Genomic DNA, 26,251 nt, shown 5'->3' with positions numbered 1-26,251 from the left:
TATAGGCTTTTAAAAATGATTTTAAAAGCACGTTATTGCTTCTATCATGTCTTAATCAGAAGCACAGATTGACTACTGTGTTTCTGGACATCAATTGGGCTGAAGTAAATTTTGTACTTATGTACTACCTGTCTTAAGAGTATGGAGTTAGCCACTGTATTCATTTATGTAATTTCTTGGTGGAGGTGGTGGTGGATTTGGGGGGATCCCTGAGACACAGAGAAGGAGATGTGACTTTGAAGTGAGAGTCTAGAAACCCATGTACCCTTCATCCCTACCCAGTTCCTAGATCTGGCTCTCAGAAAAATGCACAGCAAAGATGGGCCCAGTAGACTGAAGGGCTCCTTCCCTCCCTTTTTTCCTTTCTTCCTTTAAGATAGAGTCGCACTCTGTCACCAAGGATAGCATGCTGTGGCATCATCCTAGCTCACAGCAATCTCAAACTCTTCAGTTTAAGTGATCCTCTTGCCTCTCAATATCCCAAATAACTAAGACTGCAGGCACCCACCATAACACCCAGCTGTTGCACCCAACTAGCTATCTTTAAACTAGTTGTATTCATCTCCAAACTAGCTGTATTCATCTTTTCCTAATCTACTCTCTCTCTCTCTCCCCTTCCTATCACCAGACTCTCCAAACTGCATGAAATCTTTTCAGACAGTAATGTGGCATACACGTATCTAATGATTCCTGTTTTGTCGGTGGGAATTAACAATGTGCAATACAGTGCTCGTACTGAGGATAAACTATTATATTTTAATTAAAATGTGTAAATCTTGATGCCTTAAAATGGACACTCTTTTGGCCTTCTGTGGGATGGGAGAAAGTACCAGATGACATGCGCTTTGTTTGTAGGTGTCCTTCAACTTTTAAATGTGGAAATGCAGAACTTCGGGTCACCATCGTACTCATCTATCGAATTCACCAGTGTGTCAGCAGAGTCCTGGGTAACATCTTCTACTCTGCACCAGAGCTGTGGTGGCGGCATCCATGCAGTTGCCAGCCATGGAATACGTTTAAATGACAATGTAGTGTTTGGCACAGCTGGCCATGGCATGGATTTGGAGGGTCAAGCCTATTCTCTCACTAACAACCTGGTGGTTCTGGTGATACAGCCAGCATGGTCTAGTGTTTGGGTAGCAGGAATCAAAATGAACCATGCAAAGGACATTGACCTTCGTGGCAATGTTGTAGCTGGATCAGAGAGACTTGGCTTTCACATCCGAGGCCACCAGTGCCCCTCATCTGAAGTGCTTTGGTCTGACAATGTGGCCCACTCAAGCCTTCATGGCCTTCATCTCTATGAAGAAAGTGGACTTGGCAACTGCACTGGTATCTCTGGCTTCCTGGCTTTCAAGAACTTTGACTATGGTGCCATGCTACGTGTGGAGGACAGGATGGAGATAGAGAACATCACTCTGGTAGACAATGGTGTTGGTCTTTTGGCAGTAGTGTATGTGTCTCCAGCTTCACAGAGCTCCATGGAAAACATGCAAATTGTGCTTAGGAGTTCAGTCATTGTGGCCACCAGCTCCTCTTTTGACTGCATTCAGGACAGAGTGAAGCCTCACTCAGCCAATGTGACATCAGCAGATCGAGCTCCTTCCAATCCAAGAGGGGGCCGAGTTGGGATTCTGTGGCCTGTCTTCACCTCAGAACCAAATCAGTGGCCTCAGAGGCCATGGCATGAAGTGAGGAATGACCGTTCAGTTTCAGGAATCATGAAACTTCAAGGTAGGATGCCAAAGCCTTATCCAAGCAGTATAGTTTAATGTATCCATACATGGAATTTTTAATAGCATTCTGAAATTATGTCAATTAAAAGGTACAGTGGGGTCTAGCGCTTGTTATCCAGTTGATAACCTGTTGGTACTAGTAACCACAGTAATGGTTTATAACATCAATAAATGATTCTTTACAAAAGTTTCTGCTTTATAATGTTGAAGAACTTCCACAGCAATTCTTTATCTGGGTTATATGACAGCTCTCCCAGGTGGCATTATTTTTCTTCTGATATAGTTGAGAAAACTGAGATGTAAAAATTGTGCCTCATTTGAGGTTTCCTAGTTGTTGGTTGGGTAGCTAGGGTTTGCTTTCTATCAGATGTCTTTGTTTGTTTGTTTGTTTGTTTTGCACTTGGAAGTTTTTATTTTTTATTTTTTTTAATTAAATGATAGCTGTGTACATTAATGCAATCATGGGGTACAGTGTGGTGTTTTCATATACAATTTGAAATATTTTTATCAAATTGGTTAACATAGCCTTTATGTCATCTTCTTAGTTATTGTGTTAAGATGTTTATATTCTACCCTTAGAAAGATTCACTTGTACCCTTGTAGGGTAAACCATAGAAGTGATCCCTCCAATCACCCTCCCTCCACCCCTCACCCCTCCCCTCCCTCTTCCCCTCCCCCTTCCCCATATTCTTAGACTATAAGTAGGTCATAGCTTTCATATGTATCAGATGTCTTTTGCTCTGTTGTACTCACTCGCCATTTACTTAGTCTGGTAATGGTTTATCTTTCTGTGAAATGAATAGATTGGGATTAAGCCTTTGATGCAAAGTATTGCTTTCAAGGCTTTAATGTGTTGGAATACTCTTTTTTATCATGCAGTGTTCAAGTATTAAAGAATTACAGATATTTTATAACAAAATTTATGTAAACTCCTGGAACTATCCTGGATAACTAAAACTAACTGTCCTGAAAATATAGTTTTATAATAATATTTAGTTGTATAACTTATGTTTATAGTGAGTCCTTTACATGATATAACGTTATATGTTTTTTAAAATTTTCAGATGTCACCTTTACTGGTTTTGTGAAAAGTTGCCATAGCGATGACCTGGATGTCTGCTTTCTGCCAAATATAGAAAGCACTGGAATAATGCCCCCAATAACAGCAGAGAGGACCCGGATGCTAAAGATGAAAGATAAAAACAAGTTCTACTTTCCTCTGTTACAGCCCAGGTATCACTTTTTGTATTTAAAATCAGCTATTATTGATGAAGGCTTTGGCAATTCTTCAAATCCCTGAGCATTTTAAAAAGAAGAATAAAATCATCAGAGAAATAAAATAAGTGTTCTAGGATGGTCTGGTACATTCTTTATCCCTCCTCTATTCATGCCCTTTCATATATGATTTTTAAAATATCTCTTACTAAAGAGGCAGAACCTATTTCTTGTTCCCCATGGAGTACAATGTCAGCTGTCTTCAGAAGGAGGCCTTGGGAGCCCTTGGTAAGGGACCCAGGGAAATGGCAGGAGATGTTCTGTTGTTAGGAAACTCCAAACTGAACGGTGAGACAGACATAGGCGCTCAGAACAGGTGTAACTACTTTGCTCAGACATATGATCTGAGGATCTTATTCAAGGATCAAACAACTAGGTAGGTTAGACAATTTGTGTTACTTTATCATTGTTCTTACACTGTCTTATTTTTCTTATGTTCATATTGATAGGCTGAAATAAAGTTACATGTATTTGTTTGTGCTGTTGTAACAAAGTATCACAGGTTGGATAATTTATAAAGAACAGAAATTCATTCTCACAGTTCTGGAGGCTGCACAGTCCAAGACCAAGACGCTGGCAGGGTTGATACCTGGTGATGGCTATTTTCTGCTTCTGTGATGAAGCCTCTTTGCTGTGTTCTCTGGAGAGGAGGAACTTAGGTCCTCATGTGGCAGAAGAATTGGAAAAGCCAAAGAGTGATCTTTTCAACCTCAAGCCCTTTAATAAGGGTGCTAATCCCATTCATGAGGGTGCAGAACCCTCAGGATTTAATCACCTCCCATGGGCCACACTGCCTAATAGTGTTCCAATGGAAATTAAGTCTCAACATGAATTGTGAAGGGACACCATTATTCAAACTACAGTATTACATAATATTAGAATCTTATTTTGTGTACTAATACTCAATACATGGTTTACTATAATAAATATGTAATATGATTAGCGGTAGTACCTCAAAGAATTAGACCAGAGGAAATGAAATAAATTCTCTGTAATTCAGTGTTGTAATTACCTATTACTTGTTTACACATTCCACTTAACTCTAAATTTTGGAAGTGCAGAAATCATATCTATCTTTATCATCATTGTATTCCCCAAATTTCAGTTGTAGGTTTTTAGTAGTTATTTGGTGAATGAGGCTATTTTTACTTTGAATATACCAAAATTATAATTGATATTTATAATGATAATCTTAAACTATTAAAAATCTTTGACATTCCATGAGAAATAATTATATCATTTTCAGTAGATATTAGAGCTAGGAACATTTTATTCTATCTTGTTTCTTAGAAAATCAGTGATCTGCGTAAAGATTATATATCCAGATATCCAGACTATTTGGTTAATAAGATCTGTCTTCCTGACTATTTAACTGGAAAAGAACTCATTTTATATAGAGTTATCTATGTAGCACATTATTAATAATAAAATCTGTTGAATTTATTTTACACAGGATCAGCACTGCCTAGATATGTCTTCTTTTGCTGCTTATCATGGAATGAGAAAATTACTTTCTGTTTTCCCAGGAAAGATTTAGAAAGAGATGTCTGTGCTGAATCCAATTGTGAAAATCCAAGAAAATATCTCTTTAAAGATCTGGATGGGAGAGCCCTGGGTCTGCCTCCACCTGTTTCTGTATTTCCTAAAACTGAGGCGGAATGGACTGGATCCTTCTTCAACACAGGTTAGTGGTATCTGAACACGTCCCCTCTGGGAGAGGCAGTATGCGTAATTTAGCTGTGGTGTTCAGTGAGAACAGAATGTGCTGGAGAGGAACCAAGGTCTGAAGTTGGAGTCTGTGTTGATATGCTCTCTACTCACCTGTATCACAGGAGTGCTGGATCACAGGGAAATCTAACAACCTTACTGCTGTGCCCTCTGTGAGATGGCTTGTGTCTGTGTCAAAGGTACAGTTTCCCAACCTGTGCAAGGTGGGAAAACAACCGTCGGACCAGCTCAGGCATCTGGGTGTGAAACAGCATCACGCTAGGCAGTTTACAGCATCTGCCATGGAACCAGCTTCTCTGGTTTCTTTGGTTGCTTTTCTCTTCTACCAGGAGTTGAAGGTTCTCTCACTCTGGAGAGAGGATAATAGGGTAGGTCCCTTTTCTCCATGTTCCCACTGTGCCTCACACCGGGTTGGACTCACAGTCCCTCTTCTTCTTTCTGAATATATCACCAAACCCCTTTTCATTTCAATTTTACAGGTAGACCCCTGGAAATATCATAGTCTTTTTTCATATATTTCTACCAGCAATGAGGCTCTGTGTGCCCCTTTGAGATCCACTCAAACCTGGTGCAGTTAAATGTAAGGAATATTTCCTGCTTTCTCCCTACCCCGTGAGTTGGTTCATTCTAAACTTCTTTTCTGGTCTGGTCTCCCTTTGCCTTTCTAAGTTCTGAATGTCTGATTGTCCCAGGACTATGTCCTTGAGACTCCCCCCACCCTCATATTGCTCCCTAAGCCCAAGGCTGAAATACCATCTAATGCCGATGACTTCTAATTTATATCACCAGCCCAGACTTGATCCTGAAATTGGCTCTAGTACCTTCAGTGGAGTCTACTGGCAAGGATAATAGTCACCTTAGACTCAGTGTGCCTGCTCCCATCCACAAGCTGCTTCTCACCATTCATGAGGTCATCTAAGTAAAGAACCTAAGCGTGACCTTATTTTTCTTTTTCCGAACCCGAATCCTCAAAGTTCTCATTCCCTCCACCACGGCCACACCATCTGGCCATCACCGTCTCTCATCAGAAGAGGGAACAGTCTCCTTCCGGGTCATCTTTCTTCCTTCCTGTAGCCTACTTAGGCGTCCTCAAATTACTGCCCCCAGGCCACATGTGGCCTGCCCAGGACATTTATCTGGCCCACCGGGTGTTTTTGCCACTGCTGCCTGTCCTGCTTAGCAGCCAACTCATCCTGGGGCCTGCAGTCCGGCTCTCCAACGATCTGAGGGACAGTGAACTGGCTCCTTGTTTAAAAAGTTTGAGGCCCCCTGCCAGAGTGATCTTCTAACATTCCAGTGTCTCTCTGTCCACTCAGAACTAAACCTAAACTACAAACCTACAAGTTTGTCGCGCCTACTTCCTGCCTGCTCTCTCACCTCCTCTTTTACGATAGTTCTTTAACTGGCTCATCCTAGTCTTATTATTATTATTTTTAATATCATCAGCTTATTTCTACCTCCAGAGCCTCTGCACTGGTTTATTTTCCTCTGCCTAGAATATCTTATTCTCCCTTCTTCTTCTTCTTTTTCTTCTTATTCTCATTTCTTTGAGAGCTCGTTCTCTCTGTTCAAATAATGACTCCTCAGAGAAGCCATTCTTGGCCACCCTCTATAACAAAAATCACATAGCCGTGATTATCTTGCCCTACTATGCCTGCTTTATTTGGGGCTGAATCCTGTTACTTGACATTACATTATAAGTGTAACTGCTTACTTGTTAATTTGCTGTGTGCCCCTTTAGAATGCAAACTTGGTGAGGCCAGGAACTGTGTGCTATTCACTTGTGTGAATTTAGGGGAATGCTCAACAAACATTGGCTGTCTGATCAAATGAGAGAATCATGGGTAGCCATGGAGAATAGTAATGCCATTTCTCCTAAGCTGTGAAGATCAGGCAGAAGCAGTGGAGGCATTTAGGTTACTGGCGTAAGGATTTATCTGTGTTATAGAAACCTGAAATGCAGATGGCTCTAGGTATATTTTTTACTTGTTTCCAATATTTCTTTTATCTAAACTGCTTGTACAGTAGAGCATTTGGCATTTTGAGCTGTTTCTACATGGAATCCTTTTAATTAACATAAAATTTATGCTTGAACAGTTATACTTTTTAATATGGATGTTACATTTTTTCATATGTTGAAAGCTTATCTGTGCAATAGAGTGACAAGCTGTGGGGACTTCAGTATAGGTTTTAAAGTCGGTGCTGAGCACACAGAGATGATAAGTAAATATTCCTCTTAATATGTTGGTTACATTTACTGAGTATAACCAGCAAATACATTTTTGCAGAGAAGAATGAATTTTAGGGGCACATATATATTGAGAAAATATGTGGGGAGTAGTAATAGAAAAAAATAAAAATGATCATCAGTGACCCTTTCATTTACTCCTAGGTGTACTCAAGGAGTTTTCTATAGTAAGTTTATCTTTTGGTTTTAAAAATATTTCACTATTACGGGTATTTATGCTGCAAGAGAAATCTTCTTATATGTGAAAATTAGGATGTGAATAATAGTGTGGATTTTTGGACTTGTGGTTTTTGGTGAGGATCACACCTCTGGGAAGGCAATTACAAGGGCATGTGTGTCCCAAAGTATTTAATTAAATGATGTTTAATTCTAATAGAAAATAAAAGGACTACAGACAGTGTCTTAGTTTGGGTTCTCCCAGCTGTGGATCCCAATACAAGGCTGAGAATCCAAATAGTCTATGTCATGGGTGGTTCCTGAAAACATCAATAGAGAAGTGAGGAAGAGAGACAGAATAAAAGAAAAATATAATGCCAGAGAAGGATGTGTCATCAAACTGGTTATCTGGAAACTGGAACTCAAGTCTAGAAACTAGAACTCTAAGGGAATATAACCCCCCTTAGAGTCATAGGGAATAGGACCCAAGTGACCTACAAGGATGCTAATATATTTATACACATATTTCAATTCCTTGCTCATTGTTGGTTGAGAGATCCTTCTGGGGAGGCGAACACTCCAGCATTTTGGCTTTCCCTGAACACAGGCCAACTGTGCTCTTTTCTGTGGCCACCAAAAGATTTTCTTTGAAAGCAGGCATAGGTTTTTGCAGCAGTACCTTTGATGTGTGAAAGCGAGTGTCCAAAATATATGGGTGTGGCATTGAAAGCATATGTTAAAAATAGGAACCCTAAAATGTCAATCGAATGCTCCATGTTAAATCCGAAGTGTTCTCTTGATGGACTTGGAGGCGATTGCCCACCGTGTGGGGTGATAAGTTGTTTAGGTGTGGATATGTGCTCACTGCTGGTTGCAAGGCTGCTGTTTGATTTTTCTCAGCTCTGCGCCAGGCATGGCTGTCAAACATGATTCAGTGGTGAGGCTTGGCAGGTGACATGATATTACACGCCATCTACTCTCAGTGTGTGCATAATCACGTACGTGTATGAGTGGCTGAGCATCTACATAGAAGCGTACACGACTGGCTGTCTAAACTTCTGAAGCTTTAAAGCTTTATAACATTTTTAATGAGGTTGCTATATGTACCGACTGCAAGGATTCCCACCGTGGAATCTGCTGTTTACCGCACTAAAAATACAATCTGTATCCTCTTGCAATGAAGGAGACAGCACATAGTAAATGGTGCCTTCCGGGGCTGACAAGATTGTCGTGTTTTTCTTTGACTTCCAAAGTATGAGTAAATCCCCTCTTCCCTAATGCAAGTTCCTTTTTATTTTCTAAACCGTTTTCTCTTCACTACTTTCTAGTGCCTGTCTACAATCTAGTGGATGAGGAAAACACAGATTTAATCCTCAGAGAATTAATGTCTATTTTGTATTTTCCCTCTTCAAGGCAAGACTCTATGATCATTTTCAGTAAAGTGGAGAAGACAATGTAGCTAAGATGCAAATGGAGACCACTGGAGCCAAATTTTATGTTTATTCCACATGTAACTTCATTTGATACCCCCTTTCCCTATTTGATTAATAAATCTCTCCAAGCCATTTGGAGTCCATTGCCTTTGAGGTTTATTTTTAATTTGGAACATAACAGATTTTCTTTGCACATATAAGTTCACATAAAAACTACCCACTTAGTCAGATATCCACGGGCCCTAGCATATTGTCACATACCCTGGCATCAGGAGCGAAACCCATCCGTGTGGATCAGTGGTGAGGAACACTGCCAGTGGGTTTTGCTATCTGTGTAATGCAGGGTGTGTAGCCAGGGGAGAAGTGAGCTGTTAATTTTGTTTCATACTTATCTGTAAGTTTGCATTTGCAGCCAACTGTGAAAAATGCACAGCAATAGAGAGTAAGACAGCTGATCCCAAGCCGGTGATCCTGTGGGAACCATTTACATTTTATTCAGGAAAGGATTTCTTTTGGTTATGACAGCATCTGATGATCTGAAAATCCAAAGTCATTTAGATTCTTTAGAAAAATGAAGTCTTGGAATTAAGGTTGCGTTGGGTAGGACTAGACAGATGCCAGAACCTTTCCTTCCATCTTTGTACTCACTTCCTGTATGGTCCAGGCTACAACGGATGGTGTCACCTCGCAGTCTGGTTTACATATGTGAAGTACCAGTGCTCTTGGTAGGGACAGAAGGAAATCAGAGATTTAGTTTCAGTAGCATTTTATAATTTCTCATCTGTGAAAAAAAAGTGGAAGGGGGTAAAAGGAGAGGCAGCATGACTTGCATCATGCCTTTCCTATGCTCCCTGTGGAATGGCGAGTGCAAGGGCGTCTCGCCCACCCACCATCTACCAGCACTTTGCTCAGCATGGAACCTGTGGGAGAGAACAAGACCGCATCCCTGCTTCCGTGAAGCTTATGTTCCAGTGGGAGGAGATACAGGAACCAATAAAAATATGTTCCAACAGAGAAGAGAACAGTGAAGAAAATAAAGTAGCATTTTGGGGTTCAGAGGTAGTTTTAAATATGTGTGTTTGTGCATGGTGAGGGAGTTGCTATATGAAATAGCTACACTTCAAATGAGGTCTGACCCAAGAGGGAGTAGTCATTGCTCTGACTAGAGAGCAGAAACTTCCAGGGAGAGAGGGCCCAGCCAGATCTGGGGCACCTAGAGATGAAGTGGCTTTAGCAGGTCCGTAAGGTGTGTAGAAGGGAGACCATTGTGTGTTTTATAAGAGGGGAAATAATCGCAGGTAGATAAGGATAGGAGGCAGATCCCGTATAGGTCAGTGTAAGGGGGTGGGTTTTTATTCAACTTTATTTATTTATATTATGTGTATTACAGGTGTAAAATCTGGTGTTTGATAACCTGATACATAGTAAAATGGTCACTGGAGTAAATCAAATTAACATTAGTCATCCATCATCTCCCATTGTCACCCACCCTCCCCTGTTTTTGTGGCAAATGTACCTAAAATCTATTCTGTTATCAAAAGTCCTGAAAACAATATAATATGATCATCTGGAGTCTTCTGGTTGTACATTGGCTCTCTAGACTTACCTGCAACCTTGTGTCCGTGGACTTACATTTGCGTGTGTCCTCTCAGCCCCATGGTGCTGCCTCTGGTGACCACCATTTTATTCTCTACTTCTGTGTACTGTGTTGGAGGGTTTAAGAAAGGTGGTGATAGGAGTTTTTTTCACTCTCTGAAAGGATCATACTAGGTGCTATGGAGTAACGGGAGTCCAGAGGCAGACAGTGAAGTTAGGAAGATGTCCAGGCTGAAGCGGTGGGGGCTTAGAGGTGCTAATTCATGGGCAGTCCACTGACCTGTGCTGGCCCTTAAACTCTTGGCTCCCAGTCCACACGGAGACATTTATCATTCAGAAACATCCATTCAGTGGAGTAATTTTGTGTCTAAAAAATAAAATAGAGGGCTTATCTTTTGTATATCTAATGGGTTTGCTAATTTATATTATGTTTTAAAAAAACGTTGGTCTTCAATAAGCTGAAAAATTTAAAACAAAACAAAAATCTCTGATTTTCCTGCCAATATTTTTTCATGATGTGGTCAAGGCAGTGACTCTCAAAACTGTTTTGCCATCAGAATTATCTAGAACTTGAAATATTCATTTGCATGTGGGGAGATTTTGAATCAATAAATGTGTGTTAAGTCCCTTTCTTTGTGTTAAAAACACACACACGTAAGTGATTCTTGTGTTTTATGTTTAAAAATCACTTCTATAGAACTGTATGTTCCCTTTGAAATAAATAGAAAAGATATTAAAAATGCAATGAATACTTTTAACTTATAAAGTGGGCAGTTTCAGATTCTCACGAATAATCAAGAATTAGCTTTCTGTGCCAAATACCAACAGATATAAACAAACTTGCTTATATACACATTAGATAAGTTTCTGAAATAGAAAAGAACATTAACTAAAAAGATACAGCAGTGTTTTTGGTCTAAATTAAGCATTTGAATAAAACGAATATGTGAAAATGATCTTTTTATAGATCATTTTCTCCTCGCATTCAAGTGAATCAAATGACCTCGTAATGTCATCTTCCAACTACATCACTGGATAAAAATAGGCTCAATACTAAGTTTGTTTTTTAAATTTCACATTGAATTATTATATTAAAGAGAGAAATCCATGATAAGCCTTTCTCACACTTTCCCTGACGTTATTCCCAGCACCGTACTGTGGTCTGACCAGAACTTCTGACCAAATCCACCTCCAGGGCAGGTGAGTCTCCCATTCTTTACCAGGGGAGAATAAGAAGCATTTTTCAAATTACGTTACGTCTTGGACACTTCTCAAGAAAGAAAGTTATAAACCATTGTGGGGACCTTAAAAGGGACTTGCCTCAAATCAAAAAATAAAAGATTAGGTTGATAAAAAAGAAAATAAAGCTGGCATTTGACTGTCAGCCCAGGGAGTGATGAAGTGGTTTCTAACTGAATAATGGGAAAGCGCAAGTCATGTGGAGCTGTGTGCTCAGCTGCCTCGCAGACACGCAGTGGTAGCATTTCCTCAACTCTGTGTGGCTCGATCTTGAAATGTGTCTTTTCTTTAAGCTTCCTAGGCTTCTCTCTCTCCCCATTTGTCCTGGCAATGACAGCAAGATGGTATTATAAAATGGGAGAATGGAGAGGGAGGGAGAAAATGAGAGGACAGAATGGAGAAAGGAACCGGGTGTTAGAAAATTTGTCTGCCAGTATCTGAGTTTGCAGAGGTCTTTTTCTTCTAGCTAGAGGGGGAAATACCATTCTCTTTTCCCAAGCAATTATAGGCCCCAAAGATTGAAACTTGGTATATAGCTCTTTAATCTCAGCAGATATTTATGGTTAAACATTAGACTTTTAGGATTCCAGATGTCAGGGTATTAAAATATAAAGGCACAGTGGAGTTTCAGAAAATATTAGACTCTTAGGGATATGTGGCTGCAAGGGGTTTTTATCCCAAGCAGAAGCGGATAAGGCTTCTAGTGGTACTTTGTTAAGACCCAGGGAACACCTTTCCTTCACCTTATTTTCTCATTCGCCTGTGACTTGCTTGGTCTCCAGGCAGTGAATGGCATAACAATATTTGACTGCATTTTGAAACAGTCCATGCTGAGTTGGAATGATTTTCATGTGTTGTTTGTAAAGGATGATGAGAGCAGGCATATGATCCATGGGAAAAATTTCTGTTTCCTTTTCTCAATCTAGACATCTTGTTATTGTCATTGCCTCGCTTCTTAAATCTGCCATTAACAATAACAGCAACTAACATTTGTTATGAGTGTCCAGCATATTCCTGACTCTGTGCTGAGACATCGTCGATAAACTATTTCATTTAATGCCATCAAGAGGATCTAGCCTCTCAGAGAGGTATTCTCATTGCCTCCAATTCATAGATGTGAAAACTGCTGCAGAGATGTCAGTTAACTTGTCTAAGTCATAAAGCTAAATTCATGGAAGGTTCAGGACTGAGTAGTGTACTTATGCTGTACTTTGCCCTCTGAGTTTTCTTCCTTTTTTTCTACATTCTTTAATGTTAGCTGCTGTAGCTCTATCAACTTTGTTCACACATAAAGCCCTGTCTGCACATACCAAAGCAGACAGAGACCATGCAGTTATTCCAGCAATTATTCACCCAAGCCAGCAATAATGATATTTATTTAGCACACTCCATGTGCCAGGCATTATGCTCAGGGGGTTATAAATAAATTTTTAGATTTTATAAAACAACTTTCAATTACTTTAACATTTTTGACAGGCAAAATAACTTATAACTACCAAAAAATAGCCTCATTTAGTTCCTATTCTTCACATATAGTATGTATATACTCATCCCTCCATATCTATAGGGGATTGGTTCTAGGACTCCCATGGATACCAATGTCTCTATGTATACTCAAGTTCCTTGTATAAAATGGCATAGTAACCCTTATATACATCCTCTTGTATACTTAAATCATCAGTAGATTACTTATGATACCTAATACAATGCCTTCATATCATTTCATTTGCATAGATTCAATGTAGTATTTGATGTGCAACCAATTTCAATTTTGCCTTTTGAAACATCGTAGACACATATTTTTGATCTGCTGTTGGTTTAATCCATGGATATGGAACTTACAATACATAGGCCTTACTGTATATTTAGATATGGCTATTTGTCTATGCATAAAATTAGTAGACTGTCACATCCAAGAAAAAGTATGTTGGCAGTGTTAACCACTGGAGGCTGTGTGATGATAAGGGAGTAATATAGAATAAGTAGCTTTGGTCATGAGATCAAAAAAATTATTGTGACACTAAGGAAAGAAATCAAAGACAAAATAAATGACACAAATAAATGTAATATATGCTCATGGATTAGAATAATCAACATTATTAAAATGTCCATATTACCCAAACTGACTTAAAGATTCAGTGCAATCCCCATCAAAATATCAATGCCACATTTCACAGATTTAGAAAATATAATTCTATACTTTTTTTAGGAACCAGAACATGGCCCAATTAGCCAAAGCAACCTTAAGCAGAAATAATGTCTGTAGGCATTACATTACCAGACTTCAAACTCTATTACAGGGCTATAGTAACCAAAACAGCCAGAAATAGAGACATAGACCAATAGAACAGAACAGTAAAATACCCACATACCACCAACTGATCTTTGATAAAGTAGACGAGAATATACACTGCGAAAAAGAGCCCTATTTAATAAATTGTGGTGGGAAAAACTGGATAGTCTCATGCAGAAGAATGAAATAGTATCCATATCTCTCATTCATTCAAGATGGACAAAGGGCTTAAATGTAAGGCATGATACCTTAAGAATGCTAGAAGAAAAGTGTTGAAAAAACTGTCCTAGACTTCAGTTTAGGCAAAGAATTTATGAAGTAGGCCCTAATAACAATCACCGCACCAACAAAAATAAAGAAATCAGGGCGGCACCTGTGGCTCAAAGGAGTAGGGTGCTGGTCCCATATGCCAGAGATGGTGGGTTCAAACCCAGCCCTGGACAAAAACTGCAAAAAAAAATAAATAAATAAATAAAAAGAAATCAGACTTGATTAAATTAAAAGAGCATCTGACAGACAGACAAGGAAATAAAAAAACCCACAAAATAAACAATCCACAGAATGGAAGAAAATATTCACAATCTATACAACTGATAAAGGACTAATATCCAGAATCTGCAAAGAACTCTAGTGAATCAGCAATAAAAAATAAATAAATAAATAAAACTACCCCACTAAAAAGTAGGAAAAAGACATGAACAGAAGCTTTTCAAAAGGAGGTAGACAAATGACTGATAAGCACATGAAAACATACTCAAAGTCACTAATCATCAGGAAAATGCAAATTAAAACCACAATGAGATATCCCCCAGTTAGAATGACTTTTATAAAAAATCCAAACCAACAGATGCTGGCATGGATGAAGAGAGAAGGGAATGCTTATACAGTGTTGGTGTGACTACAAATTAATACAACCTCTATGGAAAACAGTATGGAGATTCCTAAAAGGACTAAAAGTAGATCTACTGTTTGATCTAGCAAAGCCACTACTGGATATTTACCCAAAGGAAATGAATCATTTTATCATAAAGACACCTGCACTTGAATGTCTATTGCAGCACAATCCACAATTGCAAAGATGTGGAATCAACCCAAGTGCCCACCATACATGAGGGGATTAACAAAACGTAGTATACATGTATTGTGGAATACTACTGAGCCATGAAGGATGGCTTAATGCCTTTTGCAACAATTTGGAAGGAACTTGAGACCATTATTCTAATGGAAGTACTGCAAGAATATAAAAACAAATACTACCTGTACTCAATAATAACTTGGAACTCTCCAATGAGAACACAAGTGCACAGAAGAAAGTATAATTCATTGGAAATCCAGCAGGGGAATGGAGGAGAAAGGGATGGATGAAAACCTATCTAATGAAAGCAATGAACACTAGCTGGGTGACATGAACACTTGTAGCCCTGACTCGAGCATTACAAACGTGATCCGTGTAATCAAAAACTTTTTGCTGCAATATTTTGAAATAATAAAAATTATGGTGATGATTTTTTTTCCTATACCTTCCCCTTTATTCTTAATGAAACAGTGTAGGTGTTTTTTCTCTTTTTCTCAAATTAAACAATCTTTATCAAGCACCCAGTGAGAGCAAGGCACTATGTACTGTTGGATATCTGAGAAGAGACATCAAGATAGACAAGGGACAATTCCTGCACTTACATATGGGAGGGCTAAACTATTGAGGAAAGTATTTGGAACTTTCCAAATAAGCTTTGCAAAAGTAGACGAGGGAGTTAAGGGAGTAGACAAGGGCTTTAGAAAGTAAATGGAACTAGGTATCTACCCAACGATCAAAAATTATTTTACCACAGAGACATTTGCATCAGAATGTTTATTAGGCTCAATGCATAGTTGCCAAGCAACCTAAGTGCCCATCAACCCATGAATGGATCAACAAACTGTGTTTATGTATAGCATATGTATAGCAGGCAATAAAAAGATGGAGACTTTACATCTTTTACATTTACCTGGATGGAGTTGAAATACATCCTTTAAGTAAAGTATTATACGAATGGAAAAATAAATATCCAGTGTACTCCATACTAATATGAAACCAATATATAAACAATTACATGCTCATATGAACAATCAAACACAAATATATTCTAGTACAGGGGAAGAGGGGGGCAGAAGGGGGAAAGGGGAGGGAGGAGGACGATTGGCAGAAGGAGGGAATCTCACCTAATGTGCACATTGTGAAGGTGTATGACATGTCCCTGGGTGGGGGCTCTTTTACAACTGGAACTTTACCCTTTAGGTTACAATGTAACCTAAAAATTTGTACCCTCATGTTAATTTGAAATAAAAAAGGAAAGTAAATGGAATTTGTGATGCACCTAGACTCATATCTAAAGCCTATGAAAGAGGCAAGTCAAAGAGTAAAGTCTAGAAGCAGCCTAGGTAAGGCTGTGTTCTCCATGGCGAGGTGTAGCACCTCCCTCCCCTCTCCTGGGAACCGCACCTCCCTCCCCTTCCCTGGGAACCACCCCCTGGCTTTCACAGGCAGTGTGGATCCTGCCTCTTTATGGTTCTCCTTCAACCAGGACTCAGCTCCGTTATAGCACCTCTCCTGCTCTAACACCACCATATCTTAAGCCAGCCATCTCATCAGACCTTAAGTATCTTGAAGGTACTTTGAATTTTTAGTATAATTTCTGGAACATAATATGCACTTAGTAACTGTTTGCTGAACAAGGGAGTAAATGAAGAAAGGAGTAAAAAAGTAAAGAAATCAAGTTTATTTGCCAGTCAACTGGCAAATTTTATAGATATAATTAATGCATAATTTTTTTTAGCATGTTCAAAGAATGTTTCTCCATTGGCTAATCTCAGGAGATTGTTAAAAAGAAAAAATGTGGTCCATGACCAAATATACGTTAAATACCCTGACTATTTCCACTTAGGAAATCACCATATATATTACAATATTAAAGATTCTGGTGACTTCTGCAATTGGACTTTAAACTACTATTTAATTTTGTGATGTCCAGTAATTCTCAAAATTTTTGATTAAAGAATACTTACTTGTTCATACTAAATATTAGGTTCCTTTGGAGTTAGGGTACTTCAGAAGACATACTGGGAAATGTTGCCTTACGTTACTCTATATATTAGTCTGAAGGAATACATGTCAGTTGGAGAGAAATTATAGGATCACAACATCTTTGATCTGGTTCCTTGAGGTCAATCTGTTCCTATCCCCATTCAATGCATAGATGGCCTCTACCTTTAAACTTCCCAGAAAGTGGGAGTTCACTTCCTTATAAGGCTGTCTGATATACTTTGAATAATTTTAATTGTTGGGATCTTTCTTCTGTGACTTCTACCAAGTGATATAGTTTGTCTTTTGGTGTGACAATGTCTTTCCATGTTACGGCTTTTTACATATTCAAAGACAATAAGACTGTGGTTTTATAATAAGCCTCTTTCAAGGATAGACATTTTAATTCCTTTTGTTCACTTGTCATATAAATTTATTTTTAGTTCTTCACTTTTTAGATTGGTTTATTTTTTATTGTGATAAAATATAGATAACATAAAATTCACCATCTTGACCATTTTTAAGTGCACAGTTTGGTGGTATTCAATACATTCATGATATTGTACCATCGCTCCATACATCTTCATATGTCTTTCATCTCATAAAACTGAAATCCTAACCCCAGTAAGCAGTAACTTCCCATTCTCCCTTCTCCTGAGTCTCTGGCAGCCATTTTTCTCTCTGTGATTTTGACCACTCTAAGTACCTCACATAGGTGGAATCACACAGCATCTTTTTGTGACTAGCTTATTTCACTTAACATAACATTCCCAAGGTTCCTCCATGTGGTAGCTATAGAATTTCTTCCTTTATTAAAGCTGAAAAATATTCCATTGCATGGATATACCACATTTTTCTTATTCATTCATCTGTCCATGGACACTGGCTTGCGTCCATGTTTATAAATAACATAAAGACTCTGCTTTCAATTCTTTTGGATATATACCCAGATGCAGATTTGCAGAGCTGGATGGTAAGTCTATTTTTAACCTTTTTAGGTATTAACTTACTGTTTTCCACAGTAGCTGTGTCATTTTACATTCTCATCAATAGTATACAAGGGTTCCCATTTCTTCAAATCCTTGTCAACACTTGTTATTTTCTGAGTTTTCTTTTCCTTTTGTTAGTAACCATTTTAGTGGTGTGAGTGGATAAATCATTGTACTTTTCATTTTCATTTCTCCAGTGATTAGTAATGTAACCATTTTTTTCATGTGCTTCTTGGCCATTTGTGTATCTTCTTTGGAGAAATGTCTGTTCAAGTCTATTACCTATTTTTTTCTTTTGAGACAGAGTCTCACTTTGTTGCCCTGTAAGAGTGCTATGGCATCACAGCTCACAGCAATCTCAAACTCTTGGGCTTAAGTGTTTGTCTTGCCTCAGCCTCCCAAGTAGCTGGGACTATAGGTACCTGCCATAATGCCTTTTTTTTGCAGTTTTTGGCCGGGGCTGGGTTTGAACCCACCACCTCCAGCATATGGGGCCAGCACCTTACTCCTTTGAGCCATAGGTGCTGCCCCATGCCTGAGGTTTTTTTTAGAGACATCTCTCTCTGGCTCAGGCTGGTTTTGAACTCCTGAGCTCAGGCAATCCACCCACATCGACCTCCCAGAGTGCTAGAATTATAGGTGTTAGCCAATGTGCCTGGACTCTCTTGCCTATTTTTAAACAAGTTTGATTTTTTTGTGTGTGTTATTAAGCTTTAAAGGTTTTCTATATGTTCTGGATATAATTCCTCATCAAACATATGATTCAGACATATTGTCCCCCATTCTTTGGGTCCCCTTTTTACTTGATTGATAGTGTCTAAAAATTTTCACAAAGGCCACTTATGTTTCATTTCCATTGTCAATGATATTTCCAAAATGTAGACATGAAGAACTGTGCATTGCCCATCCAGAACAGCATTGTCCATTTGAAATAGCATAATGCAAACTTCAGGTGTAATTTAAATTTTTTTGTAACTAGGTTATAAAAATAAACACATTAAAAAGGAAGAGATGAAATAAAAATATAATAATATATTTTGCTCAACATATTCAAACTATTATCATTGTAAGATGTAATCAATACAAAAATTGAGACATTTTGCATTGTATTTTCATACTATGTCTTTAAAGTTTGTCGTGTATTTTACAATTACAGCATATCTCAATTCATAAAATACATTTTCATCAAAAATATTTAATCTGTAAAAACTTTACAACTGAGAAGTAGAATAACATATAAAAATTGTTTTCATTGTACTTAAACCTTTTTCAATAATGAAATTATCATTTGTGTATTTTGTAATTAATTAAAACTATATATTATTTATTTTGTTCTTTGAGAACTATATGTAATTTAAATTTTACTTCTTCAGCCAGAATTGCTGGACTAGTCACATTTAATGGGCTAAATAGCTACATGCAGCTGCAACCACCATATGGGAGTATCTTTGTTCATTTGCTCTGCAGGTATACATATTAAAGAGAATTGACTTTTTAAACCTATGTTCTAAACTCTCTTCATCCCTTAAATTCTATTTTTATAAATAAATGGTCATCAGATGCAACCTGGATTTCTAGGATTTGAAACTAACCCCAGAATTCGAAATCATTCTAGAGAATGCCTAATTGATTCTGGGCATATAGCTGAATCAATAAAAGCAAGAAGCTTACCTAGGCCTGGATTATCTGCCATTAGCAGGAGCTACTATTTAAATATTCAGTTCTCCAAACGAAGCACCCAGGTTTTCTGAGACTGAGAAATTACTACCCAATTATTAATTCTTTATAAGAAGTCTATTCACGTTTCTTTCTATGCTTTGTTGAATGAGAAAAGGTAACAGCGCTATGTCAGTGTTCTGGAAGAGGAGCTATTTTTGAATACCTGTAGCGATGAAGTTACTTGGCTTTTTGCCGTAATAATATACTGGCTCTCTACTTTCTCTTTTTCATTTTTGTTTCTTTTGCTTTTTCCTGGAAATAATACAGTAAAAAAAAAAGAAAGAAAGAAAGAAAAAAGAGAGAATGACAGAAAAGAGAAAGGAGTAAGACGTGTTGCTAGTCTTCACATTTGAGAAAAGGGGGAATTCTGGGTTCCTGCTTTCATTTGGGGGGAACAAGAATATTTAAAGATTTAGGAAGTGAAATCCCAAACTTTAGCTTATTTTATGCCTCACATGGATAGATGAATATTTGTCTATTGATCTGTTTGACCATTTTAGATTTTCTTGTGTATATATGTGTACATTTTAATAGAAGGAAATACTTGAACAGCCCCACCAATAAATACAAAGCTTGTGCCTTGCCAATGGGTACTTAAGATCATGAATAGGCACTATACAAGTTCTCATCTCAGCATTAGAATCTGAAAGAGTCTTTGGTCTAGTTTGCAGCTTTTTTCTTCACATATTTATATACTCTCTAGATGTAAAAATTAATGCTAGTTTATGATAATTTGAAAGCAGTTAGTAAAAATATCCTAGAAATTAATATGTTCATGGAGGAAAAGCATTTTTTTTTTCCCCTTGGATTTCACAGTATCCAGACCTGTGAGAAATTTATTTCTTTTCTTTCCTTTTTTTTTCTTCTTTTTTATTAGATCATAGCTGTGTACATTGATACTGTCATGGGATACAGTGTGTTATTTTTATATACAATTTGAAATATTTTCATCAAACTGGTTAACATAGCCTTCATGTCATTTTCTTAGTTATTGTGTTAAGACATTTCTATTCTTCATTTAGAAAGATTCACATGTACCCTTAAAAGATGTACCATAGACGTGATCCTACCAATGCATTTGAGAATTTAGTTCATAACAAAAATGACATCTTAAATCATAGGAAAATAGAAATTATATGATTAGTGATTTTGGAGCAGTTGACTAATCACTTAGGGAGTAAAGAAAACATTTGGGAATTCACGTATTTTTCTTTACAAAAATAAATTCCATGTGGATTAAGATTTTTAAAACTCCATAGAATTACCACAAAGTATTGATAAGGTTATATATTTTTAAAGTTATAGAGCTATTTCTTTGCATGAATCAAAATCTAGGATACAAATTTGTAAAATTCAACTGTATCAGAATTACAACTTCTGAAAAATAACAAATATTTAAAACAAAGCCAAAAAACTAGGGGAGGAAAAAAACTTGCACCTTATATGGAAAAGAGTTAATTTCTTCAATATAAAAAATTCTTACTGATATTTAAGAATAAAATGGAATAAACCAAGTAAAAAATATGCAAAGGATTCCAAGAAGCATTTCACAGAGAAAAAAATACAAATTTTATTTAACATCCAAACATCCTAATTGTTCTCATAAATAAAGCACAGGTTAAGTAAGATCTCTCTTTTTTTTTTTTTTTTTGGTCAGTTTTTGGCCAGGGCTGGATTTGAACCTACTGCCTCCAGCATATGGGGCTGGTGCCCTACTCCTTTGAGCCACAGGCACCACCCCACCCAGGTTAAGCTCTTTTACAGAGTAAAACTGCCAAGAGTGTGTCTACTCATTAGATGTATAACTACAAGCAAATTACTTATGTCCTTTAAGCCTCAGCTTTCCTCATTGATTCATATTGATTATAAGGCTTAAAAGAAATAAATAATAGAGTTGAGTTGCTCATCACTGTTAATAACACTGTAATGACAACTGCGACTATAATAATTATTGTTTTACCAATCTGATGGGTGATGATTAAAATGTGATAATTTTAATGTTAGAAAAAGTGTTGGGAAAGAATTCTCAAATCCTGTTCTCAGATATCACTTCTTGTGGCCCGTTGGCATCTGGCAACTATCTAAAGGTCTGCATTTCTGACTCAGCAACTTTTAAGAAATTATCCCAAAGAATGTTGCTGGATGAATAAATGAAGCACTAACATAAACAATGGAAAGGAAAAGATCCCGTGTCTCTGACCCTGACTCCTCTGTTCTGCTGCTCTTCAGTGCCATCTTCAGAAGGAAAAACTGGGAAGTTGCCATTTTTAAAATATCATGTGTATGTATTACTTATCTTAAGAAGAACGATAGTAAAGCTTATTTATGTGATAAAGGGCAATCTTGGCAAAATGAGTTGGTTATTATGTAAAACATGTCAAGGAAAGGGATACCAAGGATGTAAGCGCCAATCTTTCTACTAAGGAACTGCAGACTCCCAGTAGAACCCAATTCCGATTTGCTTAGTTCCCTCACAGGAGAAATATTAATAAAGTTGAATATAAGTTTAATTGAAAAATTGAAAATAATTGCCAAGAAGGCAGGGAGTTGAAGCTATTTTTTTTTTTTTTTTAAAGAGGCTATGGATGATAATCTCTTCCCTTTTGGGTGATGCTGGTAGGATGCAACTTTTCTTGAGCTTTGCCTGTGTGGAAACCAGCCTATTCATACATCCAGGCCACATCCTATCTTTCTGTTTGAACAGGTCAGAGATAAAAGGAGCAGATCTTAGAGCTTTGCAGCTTTATATACACAATAAATGTAGAAAACAGCCCCATGCCTGGAGTGGGATAACCAGTAAATAACAATTCGTCACATTATTCCATTGTCACCACTGCCACCATTTGCCATGGCTCTGGTTGGCATGATGACTTGAACATTTGAATGTCACATCTTAGCTTATTCTTATACTAGTTTTCTCTTGCTGCCCTAACAAATTATTAAGAATTTAGTGGTTTGAAGCAATAACCCAGTATTATTATGTCACGGTTCCTAAGGTCAGAAGGCTGGTGAACTTGGCTTGTTTCTCTTCTTTGAATCTCCAACAGCCAAAAAGGAATACAGCAGGGCTATGTTTTTTTGTCCTAGAGTTTCTGGGGGATGAACCCACTTCCAATCTTAGCCATATTCTTGGCCAAATTCAATTCTCTGTAATTGTAATTGAGATCACCATGCCCTTGCTCATTTTAGGCCAGGTTTCATGCTCAGTCAGCTTCTAAGGCTGCCTACATTCCTTAGCTTGTGGCCCCCTTCATTGTCACAGCCAGCAACAGTGAACTGTGTCCTCTCATGCTCTGAATTTCTCCAGGCTTCTCTTCTTCTTCTACATATCTGATTCTAGCTAGAGAAAGTTCTCTGCTTCTAAAGATGTATAATTTAGAATAATCTCCCTAGGTTAAAAATCTATAACTTTAATCACATCTGCAAAGTTCTCTTGCTATATTTACATATTCAGGATTAAGGCATAAACTATTTTGGGGGGCTGTTATTTAGCATGCCACAGTTCTTTGTGAGACCTAGCATTAGTTGTACAAGGTGAAATAATAAGAAATAAGAAATTGGCATACTGATGCCATCTTTGCAAGATGCTTCTCTCTTTCAGGATAGAAATTAGACCTCATATTTCTTGTTTCAGTGGTACTATGGAAATGTAAAGAAGTCTTTATCTGTTTTTCAAAGTGACCATAAGGATTTCATCAAAAATTTATCAGGGGTAGTGCCTGTGGCTCAAAGGAGTAGGGCACTGGCCCCATATACCAAAGGTAGTGGGTTCAAACCCAGCCCTGGCCAAAAGCTGCAAAAAAAAAGAAAAAAGAAAAAAATTATCAGTATAACTTAGTTGTCATTGACATGATTATGTAGTATTACCAATCCTAACACAAATTTTATTTCATTTTTGTCCCAAGTAAAAAAATATTTTATTTTGGTATGTGTTTTCAATTATGTGTTTTATTATATGTATTTTAAATATGACTGTTCAGTATAAACTGCCTTTGACATGTTTATGATACATTTATTTGCCATGCTATTATTTCAAAATGTAGCCAGCATTTGCCTCATCTAGGAATTGCCCCTGAGTTAATGGAACCAAAATTTAGGCATTAGAAACTCCTTGATGTCCAGTGTCTGATGATGCTTGGTGACACAAATGTGAACCTCTGTAATAAAGGAAAGCAGCTCATTTCCCTGCATCTCTCCGACACTTCTATGGCCTACCCAAATAGCTGAGTATGAGCTTGCAAAAGCTTAGATGAGGGAGCACTGCATTCTGCAGCAATTAATTTTGCAGAGGAAGCAGTCTGTTTAAAGATGCCTGCAGCACTCAGTAAAATGGGAGTTGTTTTTCAAGGCCACCAGAGCTACATTTGGCTAAGGCTGGCTCATCAACAAAACAACAATGCTAAAATATGGCCTCCTGGGTTTTGCAAAAGAAGGGACTAGGGGGACGATGAATTATGCTCACCTGCTAGAACTGGGTGAAGTCTGTAATTGTTTCGCCCCCTAGCACAACCCTGCAAGGGTTAAAATGACAGAGATATTAGTTCATGATGGCTAAAATTGTTGGTTTGAAGCTCTCGGCAATACGCAGACTGTTATTTACCGGACTTGGTCGATTTACTTCTTAATGCAATAATGACCTGTGAAATGAAACGTGAGCTAGACAATTGTTCCTCATTGTTTCCAGTAAAACATCCTTTCATACCCCATTAAACCACCATTAATTCCATATGAAAGAGAGTCACGCAGAAGCACCCGGTGGTCTGTCTTTCTTTCTCGGACTTTCTTGTCCCCATACTTCTGTTTCTTTTTCTTCTTTGTATTCCCTCTTTTCTTCTTCTTTCCCTCCATTTCTTTAAATTAAATATGAACATAATGGTAAACGGTGAAAAATTATTTGGAAGGACATGCTGAGACAATTCTCTTCCAAATCAGGGGCAAGTTTTCAATTTCTGAACATCTGCATGGCTCTGTTTGCCTTGGATATGAAAACAGCTACAGAGAGAAAAAAGTTTTTAAAAATAAGCAACAATTGTTTAGTCCTGTTTTAAAAAGTTCAAGATGCCTATTCTGGAGGGATAGGTGTGGATCCTCCTGCATTGATGTGCTGAGTAAACACCATGGGAGAAGCCAAATGTGTCAGTTGGCTAAGCACTGTCACCTGTCGGGAAGGGTCTTTCCCACACTAGGAACTCATGTGGATTACGGGAAGCTCTCTCTGTTTCAGCAGCTTGACAAGTTGTGAACTGCTTCCCCTTACTCCTGGCCCTACTCTAACTATTCTGTAACTAAAGGCCCAAGCAGAGAAGATGTGAACCACAGGCCTGAGAGGCACATGTGAGGTATTTCTTCTCTCTGATCCTTTTCTTCCTATAACCTCATAGCTATGGGTTGTCTTAATTACCTTCACTGCATGAGATAATTAGATATATACAATACAACCACCATAGTTGATCACTTCCTTAAGTTGACCTAATTTTCTTTCTTTCTTTCTTTCTTTCTTTCTTTCTTTCTTTCTTTCTTTCTTTCTTTCTTTCTTTCTTTCTTTCTTTTGATACAGTCTCAACCTGTCACCCTGGTAAAGTTCTATGGCATCATAGCTCACAGCAAACTCAAACTCATGGGCTCAAGCGATCCCCTTGCCTCAGTTTTTCTATTTTAGTAGAGACAAGGTCTTCCTTTTGTTCAAGCTGGTCTTGAACTCCTGAGCTCAAGCAATCCACCCACCTTGGCCTCCCCAGAGTGCTAGGATTACAGGGGTGAGCACTGAAGTTCACCTAATTTTCATAGACTAGACATGCACCACATGTACTCAATGGAAGTTGACCAGTTTGTTATAGTCCCTTGAGTTGTCAACTTTCAGAGGTTCTACTGTGTGTGTGTTTGTGCGTGTGTGTTAGGGCAAAGAGAATTTCCCTCCCCTTATGAAAATTCAAGTCTGCTGAAATGAACTGACCCTAGACAGAGTGACAGGGGAAAAGGCATGCACATTTATTAAGGTGCATAAGCACAGGAATCAGACAAAAAATAGACTCCAAGAATGGCCAGATGGTTGAGGCTTACATACTCTCCCCGTGAGAGAGAAGGAAATGGGGGGTGCTATAAGCAATATTAGAGGAGTAGTAAATGATTTTTAGGGGAGATGAATGGGTCCAAAGACCAGACAATAATTTATAAATGATTCTCTTTGGATGTTGAATGGACAACATAAAGACAAATAGTTTGTGGATTAATTAATTTTAGGGGTGAAATTCCACTGTGAACAAAGGTTGTCTTTCTTCTTTTTTTATTAAATCATAACTGTGTGAGTTGATACATTTATGGGGTTCAGTGTGCTGATTTGATATATAATGTGAAATGCTTACATTTAACTGATTAACACATCCATCACAATTAATATTCTTTTCTTAATAGTTTTGAAATGTACCATTGCATCATGCATATTAGGTGAGGTCCCCCAAATACCTTCTCTCTTCCTGTCTCCCCTCTCCTATCCTCTCTCCTCTTTCTCCTCTTCCCTCCTACTTTCTGGACTATAGTTTTGTTTTACCATTCATATGAATGTGTAGGTCCTTATATATTGATTTCATAGTAGTATTGAGTATATTGGATACTTTTTATTCCATTTTTGAGATACTTTGCTAAGAAGAATATGTTCCAGCTCCATCCATGTAAACATAAAAGATGTGAAGTCACCATCTTTTTCATGGCTGCATAGTATTCCATGGTATATTACATATACCACAATTCATTAACCCATTCATGGGTTGATGGGCACTTGGGC

At 37.8% G+C, this 26,251-nt stretch overlaps 1 protein-coding gene across 1 annotated transcript in view; it reads left to right on the top strand.

The window, feature by feature from the left end:
* The window catches only part of PKHD1 (PKHD1, fibrocystin/polyductin), a 435,622-nt gene that overhangs the window by 317,578 nt on the left and 91,793 nt on the right, over positions 1–26,251 (top strand). The window contains exons 57-59 of the mRNA XM_023513135.1: positions 856–1,734; positions 2,801–2,969; positions 4,538–4,695. Of these exons, the coding sequence (XP_023368903.1) occupies positions 856–1,734; positions 2,801–2,969; positions 4,538–4,695 (1,206 nt within the window). The remainder of the gene's footprint in view (positions 1–855; positions 1,735–2,800; positions 2,970–4,537; positions 4,696–26,251) is intronic.

Source organism: Otolemur garnettii, unplaced genomic scaffold (assembly GCF_000181295.1).
Source record: "Otolemur garnettii isolate 467f Iridium unplaced genomic scaffold, OtoGar3 scaffold00035, whole genome shotgun sequence".
NCBI classification, from domain to species: domain Eukaryota; kingdom Metazoa; phylum Chordata; class Mammalia; order Primates; family Galagidae; genus Otolemur; species Otolemur garnettii.
This window is presented reverse-complemented; position numbering and strand designations above follow the sequence as displayed.